Here is a 27192-nt window from a genome sequence, read left to right as displayed (position 1 = left end):
TCGCTGGAGAGTGTAGAATTTTCCACTCACTGATTTTGGGTATGAAGACCGCCAGAGATATTACCTTGACTGCTACTACATGGCGACAAATGATTACCAGAAGCTCCGTTTCATGCACATGCAAATCTGAAGAAAGAAATTTTGCCAGACACATCTTAGATCCCAAAATTAGGACTGATTTGTATCCTGTGGATTTACATAAAAATGCAAACAGTATACAGAACTCCTAAATTATTTTGTGAAGGTTTACATCACCACTAAAAATTCAACTCAGAGGTTTGGAAGTTGGGTGATTGTTCTATTTAGAAGATATTGCAATGAAAGGTCATCGGCCTAAAATGTTGTTTCCCTTTCTACCAACCCTGTCTAATCTGCTGAGAATTTCAAGAATGTTCTGTATTACAATGAGTAATCCTGTAACTGAACCCACCATGTTGATTCAGTTGGCTTAACCCAGGATCCAAACTCATGGGACCTATCTGTGCTAAATAAAGATGGCACATTGAACAGTTGGCAACATGAACAGTTCCTAAATCCTGATAAATCATGATGTCTGATGAAGCACATTCATCAGTAAAGTTCATTCTTATGTCATTGTAGTACTTATGGGTGGTGCCTCATATTCAGGATGCTTCATATATTCTCAAACTCTGATTATAAATGCTAAATAGTACCCTCGGGTGTAAATATACATAGCACATAGAACAGAAAAGCATAGGACCAGGTGTAAGCTAATTCTGTATGAGGCAATGTCTAAAGCATGGCCTGGTGTCTGTCTATTCAAACTACTGGGTGTAAGCAACTAAGTTCTATTTGTTCTTTGATATATAAATTATGATTTCTTCCATTGCATCTTAAGCTGGAATGTTTGTAGAGCTGTTCTTAGTTTTCCCGTTTCAGCGCTAGATCCCAAATCAGAAGACGAAGATCAAATTGTACCTGTGATTAAGGGACACTGTATTTAAACCAGTGAACCCATCTGATCTGCTGTATTTAGTATAATATTGCACATTGGTTGCATAGCAGAAATAATAAAACTGAATACGCTGGAAACACTCAGCACCTCAGGCAGTATCTGTGGAAATAGTAATGTTTCAGGTCAAAGACTCAAAGTTTGAACAAAGGGTCTTTAACAATAACTTTCCTCATTTTCCACAGTTGCTGGCTGACTTAAAGTGTTGTTTTTATTTTCAGTTTTCCTGCAGATTTTTTTATTTGTATGAATAGTAAAACAGTCTCAATCGCTGACACTCAGCTTAAAGTCATTTTGAAGAACAGTGGAAATTAGAGGGGGAGTGGTGAGAGAGCGCTCACAAAACTCCCGTCAGAGGATGGCAACTTTTTCAGAGGGCAGAACTTGAAGAGATCTCACAGCGGAACACCTAAATAGAGGCATGAAAGACAGCAGATGCTCAAGTGAGTTTATTGTCATGTGTCCCTGTATAGGACAATGTAATTCTTGCTTTGCTTAAGCACACAGAAAATAGTAGGCATTTACTACAAAACAGATAAATGTGTCCACATACCATGATATAAATATATACACACATGAATAAATAAACTGGTAAAGTGCAAATAATAGAAAGTGGTTATTAATAATCAGAGTTTTGTCCGAGCCAGGTTTAATAGCCTGATGGCTGTGGGGAAGTAGCTATTCCTGAACCTGGTTGTTGCAGTCTTCAGGCTCCTGTACCTTCTACCTGAAGGTAGCAGGGAGATGAGTGTGTGGCCAGGATGGTGTGGGTCTTTGATGATACTGCCAGCCTTTTTGAGGCAGCGACTGCGATAAATCCCCTCGATGGAAGGAAGGTCAGAGCCGATGATGGACTGGGCAGTGTTTACTACGTTTTGTAGTCTTTTCCTCTCCAGGGCGCTCAAATTGCCGAACCAAGCCACGATGCAACCAGTCAGTATGCTCTCGACTGTGCACCTGTAGAAGTTAGAGAGTCTTCCTTGACAATCCGACTCTCCGTAATCTTCTCAGGAAGTAGAGGCGCTGATGAGCTTTTTTGATAATTGCGTTAGTGTTCTCGGACCAGGAAAGATCTTCAGAGATGTGCACGCCCAGGAATTTGAAGTTCTTGACCCTTTCAACCATCGACCCGTTGATATAAATGGGGCTGTGGGTCCCCCTCCTACTCATTCCAAAGTCCACAATCAGTTCCTTGGTTTTGCTGGTGTTGAGGCCCAGGTTATTGCGCTGGCACCATATGGACAGTTGCTCGATCTCTCTTCTATATTCTGACTCATCCCCATCAGTGATACGCCCCACAATAGTGGTGTCGTCAGCGAACTTGATGATGGAGTTCGCACTGTGGTTCGCTACGCAGTCATGGGTATAGAGTGAGTACAGCAGGGGGCTGAGCACGCAGCCTTGAGGTGCTCCCGTGCTGATTGTTATCGAGGCTGACACATTTCCACCAATACGAACAGACTGTGGTCTGTGGATGAGGAAGTCGAGGATCCAGTTGCAGAGGGATGCGCAGAGACCCAGTTCTGCGAGTTTGGTAACCAGTTTGGAGGGGATGATTGTGTTAAATGCCGAGCTGTAATCAATGAATAACAGCCTGACATATGAGTTTTTGTTGTCCAAGTGGTCCAGTGCGGAGTGGAGGGCCAGCGAGATCGCATCCACCGTTGATCTGTTGTGGCGGTACGCGAACTGCAGTGGGTCCAGGTTTTTGTCGAGGTAGGAGTTGATTTGCTCCATGATCAACCTATCAAAGAACTTCATCACCACCGGCGTTAGTGCCACTGGTCGATAGTCATTGAGGCACGTCACCTTACTCTTCTTGGGCACCGGTATAATTGATGCCCTTTTAAAGCAGGTGGGGACCTCAGACCTCAGAAGTGAGAGGTTGAAAATGTCAGTAAAACATTGCTGCAATCTATAGCAAAAAAAAGAGGCAGGTGAAGGAACTCAGTGGGTCAGGCCACATCTGTGGAGGGAAATGGACAGTCGACGTTTTGGACGTCAACACCCAAATGATGCACAGAGTCTCTTGCCCAGAGTAGGTGAAGAGGACCAGAGGACATAGGTTTAAGGTGAAGGCGAAAATATTTAATAGGAATCTGAGGGGTAACCTTTTCACTAAAAGGGTCATGGGTGAATGGAACAAGCTGCCAGAGGAGGTAGTTGAGGCAGGGACTATCGCGACATTTCAGAAGCAGTTAGACAGGTACATGGTTATATGGTTATATGGATATGGACCAAATGCTGGCAGGTGGGACAAGTGTAACTGGGACATGTTGGCCTGTGTGGGCAAGTTGGGACGAAGGGCCTGTTTCCACACTGTATTACTCTGACCCTACATCTGGACTGAAAGACCCCTCATTGGGACTGTCTAGATGAAGGGTCTCGACCTGAAATGTCAACTGCTCATTTCCCTCCACAGATGTGGTCTAACCTTGCGTTCCTCTTGCTGTTCTAATTTTGGTACTTGATCTCTTTCCCACAATGACAATGCAGTCTGAATTAGGTTACATTATTTAGTCTGTACTGTGTCACTGCAACTATTTTTGTACATGTTATTGTTTCCATTTATGGAGAAAGTATGCCATCTGTAAGCATGGAGGTTATCTTTGATAAGATGCCTTCCAGGCTAGTGCAGCAAAGGAAAATAAAAACACACTGTAATAGTGAGAGGGAAGCAATACTACAATGTATAACCTAACCAAGGTAAAAAAAACACCTCTTTCAAACAAAGATTTATTTATGAACTTTCTTCAAAAAATAATAGACCTCAGAAATGTCCTTGAATTTCACAAATATAGTGACTTTTGAATATCTCAGCCAACACAATAAAAGTATTCCAATCATGATCACAAAATCATCAATTTGTAAAAAACCCTGCTTCCCCCCCAAGAAGTGGATGTGCCCCTCCCCCCAAGAAGTGGATTTTAAAAAACGGTGGTCAATGGAATTTAATCCAGACAAGTGTGAAGTAATGCATTTCAAGATGTCAAATACTGACAGTATATAATACAAGAAATAACAGAGAGCTTAGGAGTGTTGATTTATCAAGATATCTTGGGATGCTCATAGTTCCCTGAAATTTCAACACATGGGTCTTAAGTGCCATTTGCTGTGCTTGCCTTCATAAACCAAAGCATTACGTATCAAAGTTGGGGAAGGATGTGGTAGCAAGAGAGAATGCAGAAAAGATTTGCCAGGGTGTTGCCTAGAATGAACCACTGGGTGGCGCCAGCAAGTGGCTGCCTCGCCAAGTCTGCCTGTCCTTTCTTCTGTTTTTGTTATTTTAAGTACGTGTTAAAGAGTACGTTTAGTGAACCTTGGTTTGTTTTATGTGGGGGGTGGGGGAAAACCTTTTTCAATCTCTTACCTTGACGGAGATGCTATTTTTCTCCGTATCGTATCTCCGTCACCACTGCGGCCTAACATCGTGGAGTGGCGCAGTCTTTCCTGGGAACAACCCGGCATTTAACTATCGTGGAGCTTGCGATCCCTTTGCCGGGGATCGACTGTGAAGAGCTCCAACCGCGGGCCTGTGAACTTTAACATGGTGGAGCCCGCGTTCCCTGGTTAGAACCTGGTTTGGGAGCTCCAAGCCACGGTGAGTTTCAACCATACCGACGAGGGAGTTTCGATCACCTCAAAGCGAGGGCTTCGGATCGCCGGCTGCAGGAGCTTTGATGGCCCCAACTTCGGATGGTTCGACAGCGCCGACAGCGGGAGAATAAAGAGGGAGAAGATTGGGCTTTATTACCTTCCACCACAGTGAGGAATGGTGGGAGCCGCTGTGGTGGATGCTTATGTTAACTTTTATTTTATGTGGCTGTGTGTCTTGTTGTTTTTCACTTAGTATGGCTGTATGGTCACTCAAAGTTCACTGTACCTTAATTGGTACATGTGACAATAAACTGACCTTGAAACCTTGGGAATGGATGACTTTAGTTACAAGGAGAAATTGGATAAACTGCGTTTGTTCTCACAGGGACTAAGGTTTGTAAGATTATGAGAGGCACAGATAGGGTAGATGATCACAGTTTTTACCCCCCAGGTCAGAGAGTCTAAGACAATAGTGCATAGGTTGAAAGATGTGTGAAGAAATTTAAAAGATCAGAGGCAAAATATTCACGCAGGGCAGCGGTTATAAGTAAAGCACTGCCAGAGGTGGTAGAGGCAAATATAATTACAATGTTTCAGACACATATGGACTCAGAGAAGAAAGTAGAGGGATACAGGCCAATTGCAAGCAAACGGCATTAACATAGAAAGGCATCAAGGTTGCTATGGATCTTTTGTTACTTCGAGTACCAAAATGTTTTCTCCCTCATTTTGAACAACAGAATTCCTTTATCCACAATAGTCTTATCGCAGGTTAGTGTTGAGCAAGAATTTGCAAAATGTGGTGCAAATCAGAAAACTGAAACAGAGAAATAGAAATGAAAACAACTTTACAAACAGCCCATTTCACAGTAAAGACACATTTGATCCGTTAGTTGTGCAAAACCTCCTGGATGAGCCAATGTTGTGGATCCCAGCCAACCCATTGCATCAATAAGGAAGTTCATCATTTTCATAGATGCTGTTATTTCAGAGGAGGAATTAAACCAAGGTTGCTTCTGTTGTTCGGGGTGAATTTTAAAGAGCAAATAAGTATGCCCAATGCCTCAATCACACAATAACAAAACTACACAGCACAGTGAACTTGTTTTATTGCTACCTATGAGAAATGGGTTCCCCGACGTTTCAATAACGGTTACTGCTCACAATGTCATTAATTACAGAGGTGGTTGTTTAGAAAAATTGTGCACATAAATTTGTCCATTCTTCAATAGATTTCATAACAGACTTATGAACAAAAATAATCCAATGCATGGATGGTTTACTTCCTCATTGAAGGCAGTTAAATTTTGCGTAACAATGTTAGCAAATTTCTACTAATTTTTACATATTTGGAAAAAACGGAAGAATCCAGAGACATTTATGTTCCATGTAACATCATCTTGAAGCTAGACATAAAATGCTGGAACTCAGCAGGTCAAGCTGTATCTCTGGAGAAAAGAAATAGGTGACGATTCAGGACGAGATCCTTCTTCAGACTCCAGAGATGCTGCCTGACCCGCTGAGTTACTCCAGCATTTTGTGTCTATCTTTGGTGTAAACCAGCATCTGCAGTTCCTTCCAACACATAATTAAAAAGAGACAGTCAGCCAATGGAGAGTTTTAAAATTAATAGTAATTATTTTTCAAATAGTTACAATTATTTCAATGGTTAATGGGTAACCGCAGTGCATATGAGATACTGGGCAAAATACTTATGGTTCTCATTACATTGTGGTTAAGATTCAAAAGCGAGAATCAATATCTAGAATATTGTACTGGTGGTAAGGTTAATAACCAGAAGACAGTTTTTAAAATAATACATATTTGTGCATCATTATCTGAAATATCGTTACTTGCATTATGAAAGTAAATTACATTTCTATGAAGCCTTATGTATTTAACTTGAAGCCATCCAACTTAAAATAGTTTGTTGCAAGAATTAAATTTAATAGGCCATAATCAAAATTGAAGGTAGCTGATATGTCAAAGATGTAATATATGACAATGTAATTCCAATCATTTTCCTGCAAATGTGACATTCAGAGGTAATTTCAAAATTACATTAAAAATTTCTAATAGAAAAATGTTAGTATGCTTTGTCTTTAAGGATTTGATCACACAATTATTAAAAATATAACTTTCTCATGCAGAATGAGGTATTACCTCAAAACAGATTTACAAAACACCATCAATGGTTTATAATTTTACATTTATTGTAAACTAAGTTGTAAAGACGTTAGGAAAATATTTTACATATCAGATGATACAGTGATCCCCACATTCGACTGGCACAGGACAAATTAATTCACCGATCAGACAGCGTATTCCTTTTGAAAATTATGCTTTTTTTATTCTTCAAGTACGAATAATCAATCAATGGTACTTCTCCTTAAATCATTTTTGAACTGTTACCTGAGCTATCAGCTGACAAAACCATCACCTGTCAAATACTTTAAACAAAAAGAAATGCTGACAGGTCTAAAACAGAAATGGAAAATGCTGGAAGCACTTGCACCGTTGAAAAAAAGGTTGATTCTGAAACAATATTTTTCCTTCCTTTTTAGATGCTGCCAGACCTTCTGAGCAATTTGAGAAATGTCCAGTTTTGGTCTATGCTGCCTGCAAGATTGTGAAGTCAGTTGGCACAGCATTATCAAGGAATCAAGACATAAAGCTTTCAACGCCTCTGTTTCCTTGATAAATCACTCAAGCACAAAGCATAACAGTGCACATTTTTAAATACATTTTTTAAATGCATATACAACAAATATGGAGCTGAGGTTCTGTTGTTTACCAGAAAAAAAATAAACCACTTGACAATTACATCATTTGTAATTTAATTTTCTTGATGCACTTATAGAGTCCAGTGTTAACAAACTACCAAACCCTATTGTATGGTCAGCATATACAAAATATTGGATATCTGCAATTTAGAAAATAAAATATGACATTTGAATGACAGTTTTGACAGTGATCGTTGTGACAGATATGTTATTAACCAGAAAGTTTTTCCTTTCTCACTTGAATCAATGGAAAAGGCATATACAGCTGTGTCCATTGCATCGACAAAACCATCCAAACTACACTTTAAAAGCAGTTCATTATGATTTCTGTGACGAGCTGTGATATTAACTTTACGAAAGATCAACTCAGTTATACCGTGAGACAACTGAATGCACTGAAGTGCGCAATTATCTGTGCTTTACTGAAGGTTTATTTTCCATTCGTGTCCATGGTGCTCTAAGGTCCGTCAGTTTCTAATCCCTGATACTCAGCTTCAGGCTCAGGAGAACACAGCTCTTCCAATGCAATTTCTGAAATAAGATTTGCAAAAAATGAGAATGAGGATATTTCAAGCCAAAGGAGTGTTCCAATACATTTTTTTTTAAAGCATATAAACCATTTCAAATGAAATAGGAGTGGTTCAATCTGTGTTACATTTATTCAAAAACCTAATTAGTTAATTTAGGGGAAAAGAAACTATGATTCCAAGAAAGTCAGTTGAAATAAAAGTGATGACATAACAATCACTGCTCCATTCCACTAACGTCTTGATCCTAACAGACTTGCCAATCATGTCCAGATGCTATGAGAATAAGGTGACAAACACTGACTAGTTCTGCCTGTGGTATTTGCAATTCCCCCAAAAAATAAACACATTATATAAAACATCTCTCACCTTCATTTTCTTCTAGATCTGCTAGATTTTTAAAAATGGCTTTAATTCCATGCATAACTTGATCGTATAAGTGCAGTACAACTAAACAATGGTCTGTAAAATTCTTGTCCCTCTGTGAAAGGCAGTGCAACAGCAGAACAGTTTCTCGTAGGAACTGCACCACAGCCTGATTACCCAGTGAAGAGAGATTCTGTGTGGATAGTCGAATGGTAAGCCATTGCCGGTGTAACATAACTATTAAAGTCTTCAAGATCTGCAGAATGAGAAAGATGCATACCATAAATACTATTCAGCCACAAAGTTCAGCCAATATCATGGAACTAGCCAACCAAACTTTCAATTTCAAAATATAAATGCACACATTCTGAAGTATGAAGGAAGAATATTCAGTGCCATGAAACTTCTATATCTCCATCAATATATCTGCCTGTGACAACTCAATGATTGGAAAGAACATTTCCATTCCAAAAGCAAATAAGTCTATATGCCTTAAGCTCTGTAAATTAATGTTATAAATGACTCGCAGGAAATCAATTGCACAACTATAAGAGAAGGCACTTAAAAATTACACATACAGTAGGATGGATCTTCAATCACACCTTGTTCATATTAGAGAACATTTTGAGATCATGTTTAAACTACAGATGTAACATCATCTTTCTGCTTGTCATAATCTATAAGTTCCCCAAATCTAGAGTTAGGTCCCGATAAAGGGCATTGTAGCTGGGCCTTAACTTTGAAATTATACTTCAAAAATGTTGATTCTGATGCTCTTCATTCTGATTTCAAACATGCACTGGATCCGAAAAATAAACATCATTACATTTTTAATTTATGAACAATTCTCAAATCCGTTTAGTTAAAAAAAACAAAAAGACAGATGTCGAATCTTGTTATTAGAAAAATCAACAGCATTTAAAAAAAAAAAAAATTTGTTACCTCAGTATTGCACAGACAGTCCGATTCTACTAACACGGCACTTGCACCAGAATGGGACAAACCAAATTTGGTGATGAATCGTACAATCTATCAAAATAGAGAAATAAAAACATTATTCTTGTTTTATAACTGACTAAGCAAAAAAGATTATTCTATACGCCAAGTAAGACACTTCTGCAATTGTCCAATTTAAAAAATGACATTCATTTTACAACAACGTACATCAGAGTCAGTAATTACCTCTTGTTCAAGCTGGAGCCAGAGCCCATCTCCAGCAGAGGTGTCAGGTCTGGAGGAAGCATATGTGTACAGATTAAGAAACAGGCATGCTGCTGGAAAGAATAAAAAGTGCATTTATTAAAATTACCAACCACGATGAAAATCAACGTAACGCGTTACTGCAGGAATATGTCCTGTCAATATTGAAATTCTGAAACAAGAACAGAAATACTGGAAATACGTAGATTGGATTTACAGCATGGAAAGATTAAATAATCAAAGAGTTATCATGAACAGGCAACAACGGATGGGACAAGGGTAGGAGAAAATGACGACAGGAAAAACACTACCAATAACCGAAAAATGCTGCCCAAAAAATGATTGGAAGGTATATGAATTGAAATTCTTGAATACAATGGAAGACTGCAAAGCACTGAGTAAAAGATCAGAGTACAATTAGAATGCGGCAGGAAATTAAAATGACCAGCTACACGAGATTCAGAGTTGTGCTTGAGAAATAAGCTCGGGCACAACACAATATGATCACAAGGACTCATTTGCTTTCCCCAGTGTGGTTCCACCTCCTATGGTTATTAATAGTACACCAATATTGATTTTAATTATATCATTTACAATTAAAATATTCACTTGGTGCATTGGTATGCTGAAGTTTGAATGCATTCAACCGGGTAGCAAAACTTAAGACAGCAACTCACACATTTTGTGATAATGGTAATGTTTTCTTAAGAATACCCGTCACAGAGGTTAATTTCTTTCAAAGGGAAATTTGGAGCTTATTATTCTGAATATTTACACAATTCACATCAGATCTCTATTCCTTTCCAGCTGGGAATTGGTAGAACGGAAATGAACCTAGAATCTTGTAAAAGGGTTAACAGAGCTACAAGGTTTAATTGACAGAGTACAGCTGACTCTATGGATCAAAACATCTAAGATCTGATATCCAATTTGTTTTTTTATTACTCAGGAAGACAAGTAGATTTACATCTGGCTTTTTTGCATCAGATCAGAGTTGCAATCTAAAAAGTTAACTAACATTTTAACAGTGATGCAACAAGTTGTGGTAAGTAGCATACCCAAATAACTGAGGGTCAGTCATGCCTGACTAAATATTTATAACAATCAAATCACTATCAATCTCCCAATGCAAACTGTCATTTGTTTAAGATGGCAGATAGTGACTGAAGGTAGACACAAAATGCTGGAGTAACTCATCGGGAATAGGTGACGTTTCGGGGCACGACGCTTCTTCAGACGGGGCCGACCTGAAACGACACCCATTCCTTCTCTCCAGAGATGCTGCCTGTCCCGCTGTTACTCCAGCATTTTGTGTCCACCTTTTGTTTAAACCAGCATCCGCAGTTTCTTCCTACACAGATAGTAACTGAGGTTCATAGAACTTTGAAATAAAGTTCCAGACTAAAACTACATTATCAGGCCACAATAAAATATATTTTTAATTCATGTACTCTTCAAAAATCAAATGTTTTACAATAATAGTGCCATATTTGAAATCTGATGAATGTGCTAACGATCAGAGCAGTCAGCCAGATCAATCTCTTTCACTGGCACCAAGTGCAACATAAACAGCAATTCTCACTTCCCAGTAATTTAACAGGATGCAATATATGCAGGCATAAGATAACAATTCTTAGTATTTTTATATACAAAATTCTTGATTGGTTCCCAAGATAACACAGGTTCTACACAAACTTTGTAACCAGCAGGCATATTATTGATAACTGAATATAGCAAACTACGCAACTGTGCAAGATCAGCTTTCAAAATTAAAATCAAAAAGGTGAAATCCAAAGGTACTCAATATATACATCCTATCAAATCACAACTTGTCTATAACGACCTGCAATTACAGAAATGTGGATAAATGGAGGTTTCAATGACAACTTGCACTTTTAACACATTTAATGCCCAAGCATTTCACAATTGAGCAAGGGGGGAGGGAGGGGGGGGGGGGGGGGGAAATCGGCACTTATTTTGACTTTTAGACAATACTTTAAACATAGATTATTAAAATATTACAAAATGTTTTTTTGTATTTCATATTTCCTTATTGCACAGAGGGTGGTTGCTTGAGGGCTGTCTAGTCTCTGCCAGCTGTCTGAGCAATCGCATTCATTCCATTCCCCATCCCACCAACCTATTTCCCAGTAAACTATTCTTTCACATGGATATCAACTTCCCCTCCCAATTCTCCCATGAGCCACCTACACGAGGAGCAACACACAGTAGCCAATTAACCTAAAAGGCCAGCAACATGTTTGGAATGTGGAGGGAAAGCAGAGCACTCACATGGTCAGTGAGAATATGCAAATTCTGCACACATAGCACCAGAGGTCTCAATCAAACCCCTGTCATCAAGTCTGAAGAAGGGTCTCAACCCGAAACATCACCTATTCCTTTTCCCCAGAGATGATGCCTGACCCCATGAGTTACTCCAGCTTTTTGTGTCTATCATCCGTATCATTGGAATGGCTACATATATGTATGAGTGCACTGAGGGCCACACATTCAGTCCATTATTTCCCTCTTTACATCAGGTACGATACTACAAATTTGAAGTCCATAATATCTTCACATCAACTAGTTTATACTTAACATCATACCAATAACATGTACAGGTAGAATATAGCTGAGAGTACTGAGAAATTGATGTTTCTACTAAATATTACCTTAAAAAATTGAAAGATTAAAAAATGCAGCAGACCTAGAATCAATGTTTTAAAGATCCACAAACATTCATCCAATGTGCTCATAAACAGGACATCTGATTTTTTTTAAATGCATAAACTGATCAATTTGTTGGAAGCATTTTCGTTTTACCTGACTGGGAGCAAAACTTTGAAGCCAATTCCACGTGATCTGCAAGATTTGCCAGGAGCTGGACAACAAGTAGAACGATGGAACATGAAGAATCTGGAGAAAGGCATCGCAATAGCACTTGGCTGCTTAGTAAATGTTGAAACCTGACAGAAAATCCAAATAAAATCTAAGTAACTACTTGAAGCGGTATTTAAATCAATATTTTGTTGATGAATACACTTTTTCATGTCTTTTAAGTACAGATGATAAATTAGCAAGGGTTTTTTGTCATTGGCTCAAAAACAAACAAAAAAAAGGAAAAATATATTTTTTGTCTCCTCTTGTTGAACTTTATTAGCATCTTTTCACACTCTAGGTTACAATCTAAATCGGTGTAACTGTGTTGTGGGATTATTTTAAAACAGTACTGGTGCGGTACAATGGCGTGGCTATTGTGGCTCTTAACTCCAGAAACGTGGGTTCAATCCTGACCTCTGTTAATTTGTAGGGCTTAAATTTTCTTTCTGTGACACCCTAGCTTCTTCAGGATTCTCAGGTTTCCCCAAACAAACATGAGCTTGGTAGGTTAATTGACCATAGGCAAAAGGGAGAATCTTAGAGACTTTAATGGGAATGTGGGGGAAAAAGGAATAGGATCGGAATAGTGTTAAAAAAAAAAGTGCTTTATGGATGGTGCAGACTTAATGGTCCAAAGTTCAGATATATAGCATGGAAACAGGCCTTTCGGCCCACCGCCGAACACCCTCACTCTAGGTCTATGCTATCCCAGTTTCACATCCTACACATTAGGGGCAATTTACAGAGGGTCAATTAACCTACAAACCTGCATGTCCTTGGAATGTGGGAGGAAGCCAGAGCACCCGGGGAGAATGTGCAGACTCTGTATAGACAGTACCCGTAGTCAGGATTGAACCCGGATCTCTGGCGCTGCACCAGTCAGCCGACGACTGAGGATTGTTTTGAAATTGGATAAATGATAGGATTCAATTTTACAGTCATGGGCAAAAAGGATCACAGAGAAGAGAGAATTTTCAAAATGAAGAAAACCTCACAGCAGAGGAGATAAATGAGAATGAATGTCCAATAGGTAAAACATTTAAAATATGTAGATAGGTAAAAAATAAATCAAAAAAGCAAATAGAACTTTGAAATATAATCACTATAGCTATACAACCCCCTAAATGAACTCTATCTGTGGTTCTGCGCAAATCACTCAACAAAGGAAACACTGTCCTTCGAGGATGTATGACGACATAGACTTACCAGGATGAATCCCAGGCTTCAAGGATTAAATGATGTGGAGAAGTTAGATAAGTCAGGATTCTGTACAATGGAAAGCGTGACTAACTGAGTCTTAAAGAAATGCAGAAGCGATAAATTCCATGTGTAAAATACCTGATTATGTTCTGGAATACGTAGGCCAGAAGGTCAAACATGAACAGTTTTTCATACACGCAATTAAATAAAGAGATACACAATGTAATGTAATGCTTGAAGCATAGTTACATTGCTTTATTGGATAACCCACGATGTTCTAGAGCATTGAACAGGAACAGGCCTTTTGGATTATGATGTCGGTGCTGAACATGATGCCAAATTAAACTAATCCCTTCTGCGTGCAAATGATGCACATCCCTTTATTAAAATGATGTTCATGAGCGATCTAAAAGCATTTTAAATGTTGTGAGCATATCTGCTTCCATCACCACCCCTAACAGCATGCTCTAGGCACAACACTTTAAAAAGCAAGCCCCTCACATGTATACATAACTAAAACTCTGAGCTTGTTATTTTCCCGTTTGTGCGGTCTTTCTATTTACGCAAAAACGATTTGCGACAGCGCTATGATTTTTCGCCAGCTCACTCCCCGTTCTCCTATGCTGCAATAGCACCAAGTTTCATTCCGATCGGTTGAATGTTAGCGAGGTTTAAAAACTCTTAAAAAACGCGCGGGCGCAGATCAATCACTTCTCCTGCCGTTCAGCGCCGCGCGGATTAGTCTCTTCCCCTATCACTCACCGGGACGGTCCGCCCCTTCCTGCGCCATCGCGTCTTCACTGGAGCTGAGGATGGCCAGCGGAGGTTTCCAACTAGACACAATTTTCGGAGGGACCCGAAGCAGCCCAGCCCCAAGCAGCCCAGCGTCGGAGACCCAGCCCAGCCCGGAGTTGGAGATGTTGCCAAACGGAAAGTGGAGACTCTGATCCCAGCGGAGGAGAACGACCAGTGCCCACTGCGAGTCCCTATCGCACCGCCAATTCTAGCCACTACCCCTCTGGTCCCCCTCCCTGGCTCCTCCCCCCCTCCCACGTGATACCCTCCTTTCGCCCATGGCTCTTCCCCGTCTTTTCTCCAAGCTCACTCCCCCCCTCACCCCCGCCCACACATCCCTCTCCCCCCACAACTCCCCCCCGCCCACACACCCTTCTCCCCCCCCCCCCCACACCCCTCCCCCCCACAAGCCTCCGCCCAACCTTTATCCAGGTTGATTTTCAAGACAGTCATCTAATATAATATATAACCTCTGGTCTTCTTTACCTGTGCAGGAGCGCAGCACTTGCACTTTCAGCAACCTTACCCAAAACTCTCAAGCTTTGGTCCTGAACACTCTCTCTTCGATGAGAGATGTTTATAGTCACTGTGTCAGAAAGCTGGAGCAACTTGTTAAACAAGTGAGTCGGAGATTGTTCTGAGTCAGCTGATTCCTGCAGCTTTACTTGGTCCTTTTGGAGCCTGGATGATCCAGCTTCTTCTTTGCCATGTTCGGCCGGTGGTGTGCTTTTGTTATGTACTTGTGCAGCTGAGCATGTGCCACCTTCAGTGCTCTGACTGGAGGTATGGGCCAACAAGGAATTTCCAACCGTTTGACTATGTGAAACAAGATGATATAGAACTCCAAGTGCAGTAAGTGCAAAGTCTTCCAAATTATGTAAACAATCATCCACATTTGAGGCAGTGAGCTCCCCAGAGTTGGATGAACAGCAATTTCTGTTTCTAGAAGGACTTCTTTCTCCCTTTTCAGTTTGCAAAGATTGACAGTAAATATCAAGGTAATATTCTATTAGCGGTAATAGATGAATTGCACCAGGCAAGTCATTGTGTTTTCTTAACTCACGAGAAATGTCTGTGATGTCCAACTTTTTTCTTGATAATTCTTGGTCCAAGATGAGCAGGTTAATGCCATACAATGCTAACTGTTGTTGCTTATGTAGATTAGAATACATTTCTTTTATCCTTTCTTCAGAAGATTTCTCAGTTGATGAAGAGTCACTGCAAAGATGGAAAATTATTATTACACCAATTTCTTTATTCTCTGCCTTCTCAATTTGTGTGTTATAATAATAAACCAGGTAGGTTTTCCACAGCAATTACAGTCAATCCAAATAATTGTTAATTTAATTTTAAAATTTTGGAAAACATTTGTGCTGTATCTGCTGATTATTTCACTAGAGAGTAGCACTGTTTCATGGGATACAACTGAGTGTACATAAACTACTTTCTCGATTAGCTATATGCCATTTACAGTAAATTAGCTATATGCCATTTACTGTAAATGGCATATAGCTAATTGAGAAAGTAGTTTATGTACACTCAGTTGTATCCCATGAAACAGTGCTACTCTCTAGTGAAATAATCAGCAGATACAGCACAAATGTTTTCCAAAATTTTAAAATTAAATTAACAATTATTTAGTAAGATTTGCTTGCATTATTCACGATAAAAATCTATCAAAGTTCAAGTTGGCATTTTACGATTATTTTACTTCGGCAGAGGTCCGTGGAATTCTATTAGCATTGATAATGAGTTATACTCACGTGCTGCTGCAGAAACTATGGTGTTGGACCATTTCAGTGAAAGCCTCCGAACTGCAGTGGAGGAGATGGCTCAAACCCAAATTCTGAGGACCAACTGGTTGGCTGAGCAGCATAGTCATCAGTACAGCACCTTAAAAAGAACAAATTTGACACAAAAAAAACCAAAACATGTTTCTAATGCCTGCAACTAAGCAAACGATGAAGGATAGAGGTTTGGATGGAGTGGAGACGATGTTTCCACTAGTGGGAGAGAGTCAAGAACTAGAGGTCATAGCCTCAGAATTAAAGGACGTTCTTTTAGGAAGGAGATGAGGAGGAATTTCTTTAGTCAGAGTGTGGTGAATCTGTGGAATTCTTTGCCACAGAAGCCTGTGGAGGCAAAGTCAGTAGATATATTTAAGGCAGAGATAAATAGATTAATGATTAGTACAGGTGTCTGAGGTTATGGGGAGAAGGTAGGAGAATGAGATTAGGAGGGAGACATAGATTGAAACATAGAAACATAAAAAATAGGTGCAGGAGTAGGCCATTCGGCCCTTCGAGCCTGCACCACCATTCAATATGATCATGGCTGATCATCCAACTCAGTATCCCGTACCCGCATTCTCTCCATACCCCCTGATCCCCTTAGCCACAAGGGCCACATCTAACTCCTTCTTAGATATAGCCAATGAACTGGCCTCAACTACCTTCTGTTGCAGAGAATTCCAGAGATTCACCACTCTCTGTGTGAAAAATATTTTTCTCATCCCGGTCCTAAAAGACTTCCCCCTTATCCTTAAACTGTGACCCCTTGTTCTGGACTTCCCCAACATCGGGAACAATCTTCCTGCATCTAGCCTGTCCAACCCCTTAAGAAATTTGTAAGTTTCTATAAGATCCCCCCTCAATCCTCTAAATTCCAGCGAGTACAAGCCGAGTCTATCAGCCATGATTGAATGGCGGAGTAGACTTGATGGGCCGAATGGTACTAATGAACATGAAAGAAGAACTATTAAAAGCTAACTAATTTATCATCTGCACGATTAATGTCTCATTTTCTCAATCAGTAGGATGGGTGGTCTGTTCTCATCTACAGTGCCCTCCATAATGTTTGGGACAAAGACCCGTCATTTATTTATTTGCCTCTGTACTCCATAATTTGAGATTTGTAATTGGAAAAATCACATGTGGTTAAAGTGCACATTGTCAAATTTTAATAAAGGTCATTTTTATACATTTTGGTTTCACCATGAATAAATTTCAGCAGTGTTTAAACATAGTCTTCGTCGTCCCGTCCCGTCCCCCCCACCCCCCGTCCCCCCCATTTCAGGGCACTAAATGTTTGGGACACAGCAATGTCATGTAAATGAAAGTAGTCATGTTTATAAATTTTGTTGCATATCCTATGCATGCAATGACTGCTTGAAGTCTGTGATTCATGGTCATCACCAGTTGCTGAATGTCTTCTCTGGTGATGATCTGCCAGGCCTGTATTACAACCATCTTTAGCTTATGCTTGTTTTGGGGCAAGACCCCTTCAGGTTTCTCTACAGCATATAAACTCATGCTCAATTGGGTTCAGGTCGGGTGATTGACTTGGCCACTCAAGAATTGACCATTTTTTAGCTTTGAAAAACTCCTTTGTTGCTTCAGCACTATGTTTGCGATCATTGTCTTGTTGAAGAAAAAACCGCCGGCCAATGAGTTTTGAGGCATTTGTTTGAACTTGAGCAGATAGGATGCGTCTATACACTTCAGAATTCATTATGCTACTACCATCAGCAGTTGTATCATCAATGAGGATAAGTGAGCCAGTACCTTCAGCAGCCATACATGCCCAGGCCATAGCACCTCCACCACCGTGTTTCACAGATGAGGTGGTATGATTTGGATCTTGGGCAGTTCCTTCTCTCCTCCATACTTTGCACTTGCCATCACTCTGATATAAGTTAATCTTCATCTCATCTGTCCACAAGACCTTTTTCCAGAACTGTGGTTGCTCTTTTAAGTACTTCTTGGCAAACTGTAACCTGGCCATCTATTTTTGCAGCTAACCAGTGGGTTGCATCTTGCCGTGTAGCCTCTGTATTTCCATTCATGAAGTTTTCTACATACAGTGGTAATTGACAAATCCACACCTGACTCCTGAAGAGTGTTTCTGATCTGTCGGACAGGTGTTTGGGGATTTTTTTAGATTATAGAGAATTCATCTGTCATCAACTGTGGAGGTCTTCTTTGGCCTGCCAGTCCCTTTGCGATTAGTAAGCTCACCAGTGGTCTCTTTCTTCTTAATGATGTCCCAAACAGTTGATTTTGGTAAGCCTAAGGTTTGGCTGACGTCTAACAGTTTTTTCTGTCGATTGGGGGTGGTGCGAGTCGGCTGCCCTGCCAGCAGCGTGTTCGTTATTTTGACTTTTTATGGTTTGTCTAAGTGTTTGTTTTGGGTGTTTCTTGGTGTGTCTTGTGTGGGGGTGGTGGGGAAAAGGCGACTTTTTCCATGTTGCTTCTCTGCCTCCCTTCTCGCGGCCTAACAGCTTGGATTGGAGCGGCCTTTCCCGGAGTCAGGCACAGAGCTTCAACAGAGGGCGCAGCGTGGACCTTTGCATCGCGGAGCAGGGGCAAACCCTTGCCGGGGGTCACCAGAGAGTGCTCCGATCGCTGGCCTGGTGACTTTGGCATCATAGGGCTGTGGTCTGCGGAGCTTCTCGCCGCGGGCGTGGCGTAGACTTACGTCTGGGATCCCTTGCCGGGGATCGCCGAAGACGAGCTCCGACCGCCAGCCTGCGGCCTATCACATCCTGAAGCCGCGGTGTCCGGTAGGAAAGTGCCACTTCGGGCGCTCCAAGTGTATTCGACCGTCCTGACATCAGAGTTTAGATCATCCTGACGAGAGGACCTTTACATCCGGCCGTCCGTAGCGGAGACAACGGAGGGTTTATGGCCCCGACCACGGGTGAACAAAGGAGGAAGACTGACTGAACTTTATGCCTTCCCCCACAGTGAAGGATGTGGTGGATGTTTGTGTTAAATTCTATTGTGTATTGTGTGTTCTTATTTTAAGTGTATTGCTGCTGGAAAATTCATTTCACTGCACCTTTGGGTGCATGTGACGAATAAATTTGACTTTATTCTTGTTTCTCAGTCTCATAATGGCTTCTTTGACTTTCATTGGCACAACTTTGGTCCTCATGTTGATAAACAGCAATAAAAGTTTCCAAAGGTGATGGAAAGACTGGAGGAAAGACGAAGTGCTGAGAGCTCTCTTATACCTGCATGAAGGAGGCAATTAAAGACACCTGAGCAATTACAAACACCTGTGAAGCCATGTGTCCCAAACATTATGGTGCCCTGAAATGGGGGACTTTGTATAAACACAGCTGTAATTTCTACGTGGTGAAAACAAAATGTATAAAGATACACTTTAATAAAATTTGACAATGTGCACTTTAACCACATGTGATTTTTCCAATTACAAATCTCAAATTGTGGAGTACAGAGGCAAATAAATAAATGATGGGTCTTTGTCTCAAACATTATGGAGGGCACTGTAATTGTTCCCATACTTTCCAAAGATTGGAACTCAATCCAGGAAATATCTATGTACCATGCTATTTCCAACTCAGGCACCTCCAGACAACAATAGTGTCGTCTAATGGACCCGATCAGTACAAATTAATGTTGGCACTTTCTAACCCTGGCTTACATCTGCAATTAAAACTACCAAGTCATGACCGTAAAAGGAGAATGTCAATAATTACATTTATTTTAGCCACAAATGGTGGAAATATGCTAATCTGGCAAACACCGATTCCAAGTCGTCAAAATCAGTGAATCACCTTCAACCCGTCCTCTGCATCTTCTGGATGCCTTTAAAAGATCAGCTTTGGACCAGGCTGCTTGCTTTCCTGCACCAGTGCAAATGGAATGTGGGCCAGCAGAACCTAAGGGCCAAAGAACACATACAACAATTTTAAACCATAAAATATGTATCTAAATATATGCGAGTGAGCTCTGTAATGTTAAAACATAATAAACTAAACAAAAAGCCAAATCTAACGTACATTTTTACACTACACTTTGCAAAAATTAGATTACAACAAACAGCACATTTCATTCAATTGCAATTTTGATTATGACAACGAACCATACATTTATCAATTTAGAGTTAAAATCCATGCAATGAAAAGCCCCAGATGAAATTCAGACATTGATAGTGAGAGATGTTTAGGAGCATACATGGTGAGGAATAAGAGCCAAAATGAAGACTCCAGTGGGCTCATGTAGTGACACTTCACACCTGGCTGTTCTTGAGACATTCATAGAGTAGAAAAGTGCAGTTGAAGGAAGTTACAAGTGTCATTGACTATTCCCCATTAACAGACCTATGTCTGTTAAACAAATTATTAACTTTAACAAATTATTTAACCATTCCTGTAAAATCCAAGGCCATTTTATGATCTTGTTGACTGAGGTGTGAACGTGGATCGTTTTTAAATCTCCAGAAAACAAAACCCACAGAAATGCAAGATCTTCAGAGGTTCTCCTGACAACACACCATATCTACACTGTATATATTGACTGTGTCATACCAGAATAAGCCTTAAAACCTATGAAGGATAATTGTTGCCACATAATTGTCACATGGCAGCACAGTGGCATAGCGGTAGAGTTGCTGCCTTACAGCACCAGTGACCCGGGTTCGGTCCTGGCTACAGATGTTGTCTATATGGAGTTTATACAGATGCTGTCTATATGGCGTCCAGGAGCGGAAAATAATGCAGAAAGTTGTGACCACTGCCCAATCCATCATCGGCTCTGTCCTCCCCACCATCGAGGGGATCTATCGCAGTCGCTGCCTCAAAAAGGCTGCCAACATCATCAAAGTCCCACACCATCCTGGCCACGCACTCATCTCTCCGCTGCCATCAGGTAGAAGGTACAGGAGCCTGAAATCTGGTGCATCCAGGTTCAGGAACAACTTCTTCCCCACAGCCATCAGGCTATTAAACCCGCCATCAAACAAACTCTGAACTATAACAGCCTATTGCACTTTATCTGTTTATTTATGTGTATATATATGGTCTATGCTATATAGACACACTAAACTGTTCTGTATTTATGCTTACAATACTCTGTTGTGCTGCAGCAAGCGAGAATTTCATTGTCCTACCTGGGACACACATGACAATAAACTCTCTTGACGTGACTTGTACGTTCTCCCCGTGGGTTTTCTCCGAGAACTTTGGTTTCCTCCCACACTCCAAAGACATACAGGTTTGTAGGTTAATTGGCTTGGTATAAATGTAAAATGTCCCTCGTGTAGGATAGTGTTAGTGTGCAGAGATCGCTGGTCGATGCTGACTCGGTGGGCCGAAGGGCCTGTTTCCGCGCTGTATCTCCAAACTAAACTAAATAATTAATTTAAACCTTAAAATGTGTTTTTAGAATGTCTTCTTTGACTAGTGAAATAACTCCAGTTCCCCAAGGGATGACAATACCTCCACAGTTTCAGAAACCTAGAGCTCATATGGTCATGACTGACGAGCATCAAAGAATTCCACCCTATATGTGGAGACTGAAAAAGCTTTACTTCCATTATCTGCCTTTTTGATGCACTAAGCACCTTTTAATTGCCAAACACTTACACAAGGAACCTTAAAAAAATGTTTGCCAATTTTAAAAAAATGGATCAGGTGCATTTGTGTTCCATTAATAAACGGTTTACTCGGTTAAAATAGGCATTGGTTGAAATGGACTACATAAAACATATTTTTTTGCAGACTCCACTTGGTGCTGTGCAATAAAATTCAAGAATGATTAAACATAGGCAAAACAATAAAGAAAGACGAAACATTAAGGGACATGCCTAGTTTAGTCTAGAGACATTGCGCGGCAACAGGCCCTTTGGTCCATCGAGGCCGTGCCGACCAACACTCCCCGCACACCAATGCTATCCTACGCACACTAGGGACAATTTACAATTTTACTAAGCCAATTAATCATCAAACCTATACGTCTTCCCAGAGAAAACCCACGCACGTCACGGGGAGAACATGCAAACCTGGAGTCAGGATCGAACCTGGGTCTCTGGCGCTGTAAGGCAGCACCTCTGCGCCACTGTGCAGCCTATATGACTAATTTTAAAATGAAGTAAAACTTGATTATTACGGGTGTCCGGGGTTATGGGAAGAAGGCAGGTGAATGGGGTTAAGAGGGAAAGATAGATCAGCCATGATTAAATGGCAGAGTAAACTTGATGTGCCAAATGACCTAATTCTGCTCATATCACATGAACTGTAAGACCATGCCCAGTTTAACAGCATAAACATTATCGCAAGAACATTCCATAAGCATGGGTGTGCATTTTGCCAATTAATTATATCATGTGTAATTTTTTCAAGCACATTAAACTACAATAATCATTTACCTTCAGAATGCCTGTTGCGAAATATTTTTCCCTGGATGGAATTAAGACAAGAACTTTTTTGGGACATTTCCTTCTTGGCAATGTGGAATTCTTTCAAATCTCTTGTCTCTGTTAGTGTAAGAGTTAAGTTAAAAATAAGTAATAATTCCACAATATCACCAATTTATTTGTGGTTCAGTCACTGTAATCCTTTATTTCCACCTCCAAATCAAAAGCTCTATTGCCCAACCTCCCATTCTTTGCGCTGCTTAAACTTAAGTTTTCAAACCACAATCGGCTATGTCCTAATCAGTATACAAATCTCTGGCCTCCACTGCCAATTCGCAAACACCAATATTTGCTTCCAAATGCCTGTTTCCAAATAAGTCTGTGCCTTCGGGCTTAAAACCTTTTATGGCCTCAACCGCACAACATCTACTCTTCTGATCAGCATCTGCAACTTTAATTGTGTTGTTGTATCCTGGCATTTTATGTTAACTGCAAACAGCAGGGGATCCAACAAAGAGTCTGGTAACATTCATTCACTTGATACATTTCCTCTGGCTGACATCCTTTTTAAAAGCTGTTAGTTACTCCCATTCTTTCAGCAGAGTTTCATTTTCCGAAATACCCAATGTTTTTTTTTAATTTGTTGAACAAACTTGACTGGGATTTCATTGAAGAATTTTTCACAGAAAAATAAAAATTTCCCTGCTCTGTCAAATGAATGTATTATCTATTCGTGACATTGTACTTCAATGAAAGGATTCAATAATGCGGTCACTGATGTCATAACATATATCTATGAATAGTGGGAGAAAATAAGATAACAATTGTTTGAAAAGATAGTGGATAGAGAAGGCACTCACAGTCAATGTTGGCTGCAAAATTCTAAACATAGTTTAGCAAGGGCATGATACACTGATTATCTATACCTCCAGGCCTTTAACTATGTTCCTCATGTTCAAGTCATATGCTTCAGCAGATGCCCAATGTACAGAGAAACAATGGCACATAAACTATCGTGTCTGTCTCAGCATGATCAACAATGATGGAAATACGGCCAATACACAAACAAGTAGGAAATCACAGCTTCAGCTCGCATTTATGGAGCAATTTTAAAAGCAAGATCTGAAGCAGGCAGAAACAGTATTCTTCTGTTTCAGTTTTTGCAAAGCAGGATTGTTCTGAAGATTCTTTTTGTTTCTTTATCCTCCAACAATGGTTCTCTTGTTTCCACTACTTTTGAGGATTATTTTCATTGGTTATTTGATATTCACATGCTGACTGATCAAACTATGTAAAAGTTATCGCTGAATTTATATTGTTTGTTTCAAAATAAATATTTAATTCATCTGTTTTCCTGCTGACATGTGCAAGATCAGCATTTTATGAAATCTTTCAAGCAGACCCTACCTGCAACAGAAACATAATGACACTTTTTTTCTGTAAGTATAAAACTATAGACAATAGATTGTGCTGTTCTAAATGGCAATATAATCTCAGACTGAAGAAGGGTCTCAACCTGAAACGTCACCCATTCCTTCTCTCCACAGATGCTGCCTGCCCCACTGAGTTACTCCAGCATATTGTGATCTACGGTCGATTTAAACCAGCATCTGCAGTTCTTTCCTACACAATATAATAATCTCTTTATTTAGTTTATAAACCTAAAGACATTACTCAAAGAAAGAAATGCAGTTTCTGTATTGTGTGCAAATAATGCATGTTTTAAACATTCAAACTAAGCATGTCAATTGTACTAGCTAGATATCATTTGGACACGAGTATGGATGATACAAAATTCAACGGGTAAAAAATGTAAAGAAAAATAAAATTCATAATACCCTATAAAAAAAATATTGTAACTTAAAACATTCGTACAATATTTAAACAAGCAAAATCATAGTTTAATGCTAATAATAATTTTTTTAATACAAGCTTAAAAAAAATCACCTTTATCAAGTGCAAGTTGGTTAGTTGTTGAAGCAGATAAAACTGAATGCACAGGGGACATCTCTGCAGCAAACGACTTTTTATCAGGAAAATAATTTTTTCCAGTTTGAGAAGCATTGGATCCAGACAAATGTTCCCTGGGGCTAAAGATATATTTTGTTTCAATATAGCTATATTTAAGAGATTAGTATTTATTACAGAATGCATAAATGCATAAAAACGCTGCCAACAATTTGAACTTAACATCTTTAAACATCTTATACATAGAGAATTTATGGCATCGCCTTCATTTTTAAGATTAATTTATTAATTAGATATTTGATGCTTGAAAAAGGCTTAAACAAAAGTAAATGTCAGGATAACAAAAAAATCTCAAGCTATACAAGTTAATCCTTTTTCCATGAAGAGATAAATATCTAGATAGCAACAAGGCTGACAAGATCAAAGAAAGTGACCTTTATTATTTCAGACCTTATAGACAGTGGGAATGAATGATAAAAGCTTAAGAAGCAACAATAAAGTGTTACAGTCCTGAAAGTAAATGGTCAAATACATGCAACACAGATATCTCAGCATTTCCTATTAATGGTGATCAAATTACACATTTTGTGTGAAAGAACAGTCAGGTCGAATCATTTCATAAACTAGAGAAAAAGCAATTAGATGTACATTTGATGTCCCGATTCTTCTCATTTGGAAATTTGAACATTAGTGAGATCCAAAATACATCATCTATGCATAACTAAAACTCTGATCGTGTTATCTTTCGGTTTGGCGGTCTTTCTATTTGCGCAAAAAGGGTTTGCGATAGCGCTACGATTTTTTGCCAGTTCACTCACCGTTGTCCTGCGCTGCGATTGCACCAAGTTTCGATCTGATCGGTTGAATGTCGTAAAAGTTAGCGAGGCTTAAAAATCTTAAAAACTGCGCATGAGCAGATCGATCTCTTCTCCTGCCAGTCGACGCCGAGCGGATTAGTCTCTTCCCCTGGAGCTCAGGGTGGCCGGTGGAGGTTTCCAACCGGACTATCGGAGAGACCCAAAGCAGCCCAGCCACACCCTTCCCCAAGCAGCAGCCCCGCCCCAAGCAGCAGCCCAGCCCCAAGCAGCAGCCCAGCGTCGGGACACCCGACCCAGCCCAGCGTGGGAGACCCAGCCCAGCCTGGAGTCGGAGATGTCGCCAAACAGAAAGCGGAGACTCAGATCCCGGCGGAGAACGACCAGCAACCAGCGCCCACTGTGAGTCCCCATCGCACCGTCAATTCCAGCCACTACCCCTCTGGTCCCCCTCGCTGGCTCCTCCCCCCCTCCCCCGTGATGTCCCCCTCTCCCCCATGGCTCTTCCCCCGTCTTTTCTCCGAGCTCACTCCTCCCACCGCCACAACCCCCCCTTGCCCCCACAACCTCCCCCGCCCCCACAACCCCCCCATCCCCACAACCCCCCGTCCCCACAACCCCCCCTCCCACACACACCCACCCCTCCTGCCCACATACACACCTCCCCCCCACCCCACACACCCCCCGCCACACACCCCTCTCCCCCCCTCCTACACCTCCCCGTCCACACACCCCTCCTCCCCTCCCACCTCACACCCCGCCACACACCCCACTTCCCTCCTCCCCTCCCACACATGAAGAGGAGGGGGAGGGAGCGCTCGGGGATGAGGGGGAATGAACAGCGCCTGCGCAGTTAGGGGCTATGGGTGATGGTGGAATATTGCATTGGGGAATGGGTTGCGCTGGGGGACCAGGCCTCCCGTGTGACTGGGATCCAACGTGTCCCTCTTAGTCCAGTTAAGGAATAAGATTGGCTAAAATAAAAGTGGCAAAAAAGCAAAACACACTCTGATACACACAATTTAAGTTTTAATTTATAGTAGTCAACAAAAATCGTTTCCCCAATTTGAATAAAATAATGAACGATTCACAGAAGCAACATCACAGAAGTATACAAAGATTTAATGAAAGTTCAGCTGTATGAATTAACGCTTTCCTCATGGGAAACAAACTGATTATTCTCAAGGACTAAGGTTTTCAAATTCCATGTCGATAATAAGTATTGCAGAATTTACATTCCTGAGGTGTTTTATCTATCCTTACATACCATCCAAATAGGTCTCAAACTTCTCTAGTCTTTTGCACAGATTAGGATGTGGATATTGTGTAGATATTATTTATTAGCTAACCTTTTATAAAATATTAAAAGGAGGAAAGATCAAAAACAAAAAAAAAGCTAAATCAGAAGAATTTATTTTATCCAATGTATCTGACTGCCACATTTTAAACACATGTCACATACCTGACTTTAGCAACACACATGATTGGAGACTTGGCGGTTCTTTCACAGCTTTTGAGTTTTGTACGCAGCTCATTCATCTCTGCATCTTTAAATTGCAGTTCAGATTGCAATGACTGCACCTTCAATTTACAAAAGTAGTCAAAGTTACAACAAATATAATATACTCAGTAAAGATAGCTCATAGTAAATTTAAGTTGAGAAAGTACATGGTGAATCTGTCTATTTGATCCTTTCACTAAAGAGATAAAGCAGCAAAAAAGCCATAGCTGCTGATTTAGGTAATATCACACTGTTACCATGAGCTTCAGCACTCCTTGGGATGGGAATTACTGATTGTAACAAGAATGGAAGAAAATAAAAATAAAGTGTCTAGGGGCAATGTTCTTTAGTTGAACAAAAGGCAATCTGTAGCAGTGTTTATTCACATTAAGGGGAGAAACGCACAATTAAAGCATGGAATAGTTTT

The 27192-nt window shown here is 40.4% G+C and overlaps 1 protein-coding gene and 1 long non-coding RNA gene across 5 annotated transcripts in view; one reads left to right on the top strand and one right to left on the bottom strand.

Annotated features, from left to right (window-relative positions):
- Nucleotides 1-4327: 4327 nt before the first annotated feature.
- LOC116983489 lies at nt 4328-7393 on the top strand. The gene is made up of 2 exons (XR_004414706.1): nt 4328-4574; nt 7135-7393. It is a non-coding gene; the product is annotated as an uncharacterized LOC116983489 (long non-coding RNA).
- LOC116983488 (ATR interacting protein) overlaps nt 5663-27192 on the bottom strand; it is a 38861-nt gene continuing 17331 nt past the window's right edge. For 2 of the 4 annotated variants that reach the window (XM_033037281.1, XM_033037284.1), the window contains 11 exons: nt 26727-26845; nt 24429-24571; nt 22494-22601; nt 19903-20007; nt 16085-16214; nt 14808-15539; nt 12270-12412; nt 9429-9520; nt 9189-9275; nt 8250-8502; nt 5663-7884 (listed from right to left, as the gene is read on the bottom strand). In XM_033037281.1, the coding sequence (XP_032893172.1) occupies nt 7811-7884; nt 8250-8502; nt 9189-9275; nt 9429-9520; nt 12270-12412; nt 14808-15539; nt 16085-16214; nt 19903-20007; nt 22494-22601; nt 24429-24571; nt 26727-26845 (1986 nt within the window). In that variant the 3' untranslated portion in view covers nt 5663-7810. The remainder of the gene's footprint in view (nt 7885-8249; nt 8503-9188; nt 9276-9428; nt 9521-12269; nt 12413-14807; nt 15540-16084; nt 16215-19902; nt 20008-22493; nt 22602-24428; nt 24572-26726; nt 26846-27192) is intronic. The other 2 variants (XM_033037282.1, XM_033037283.1) reach the window with 2 other exon arrangements.

This window comes from Amblyraja radiata, chromosome 18 (genome assembly GCF_010909765.2).
Source record: "Amblyraja radiata isolate CabotCenter1 chromosome 18, sAmbRad1.1.pri, whole genome shotgun sequence".
Classification (NCBI taxonomy): Eukaryota; Metazoa; Chordata; class Chondrichthyes; order Rajiformes; family Rajidae; genus Amblyraja; species Amblyraja radiata.
Note: the sequence above shows the minus strand (reverse complement) of the source record. Positions and strands in the feature narration are given on the sequence as shown.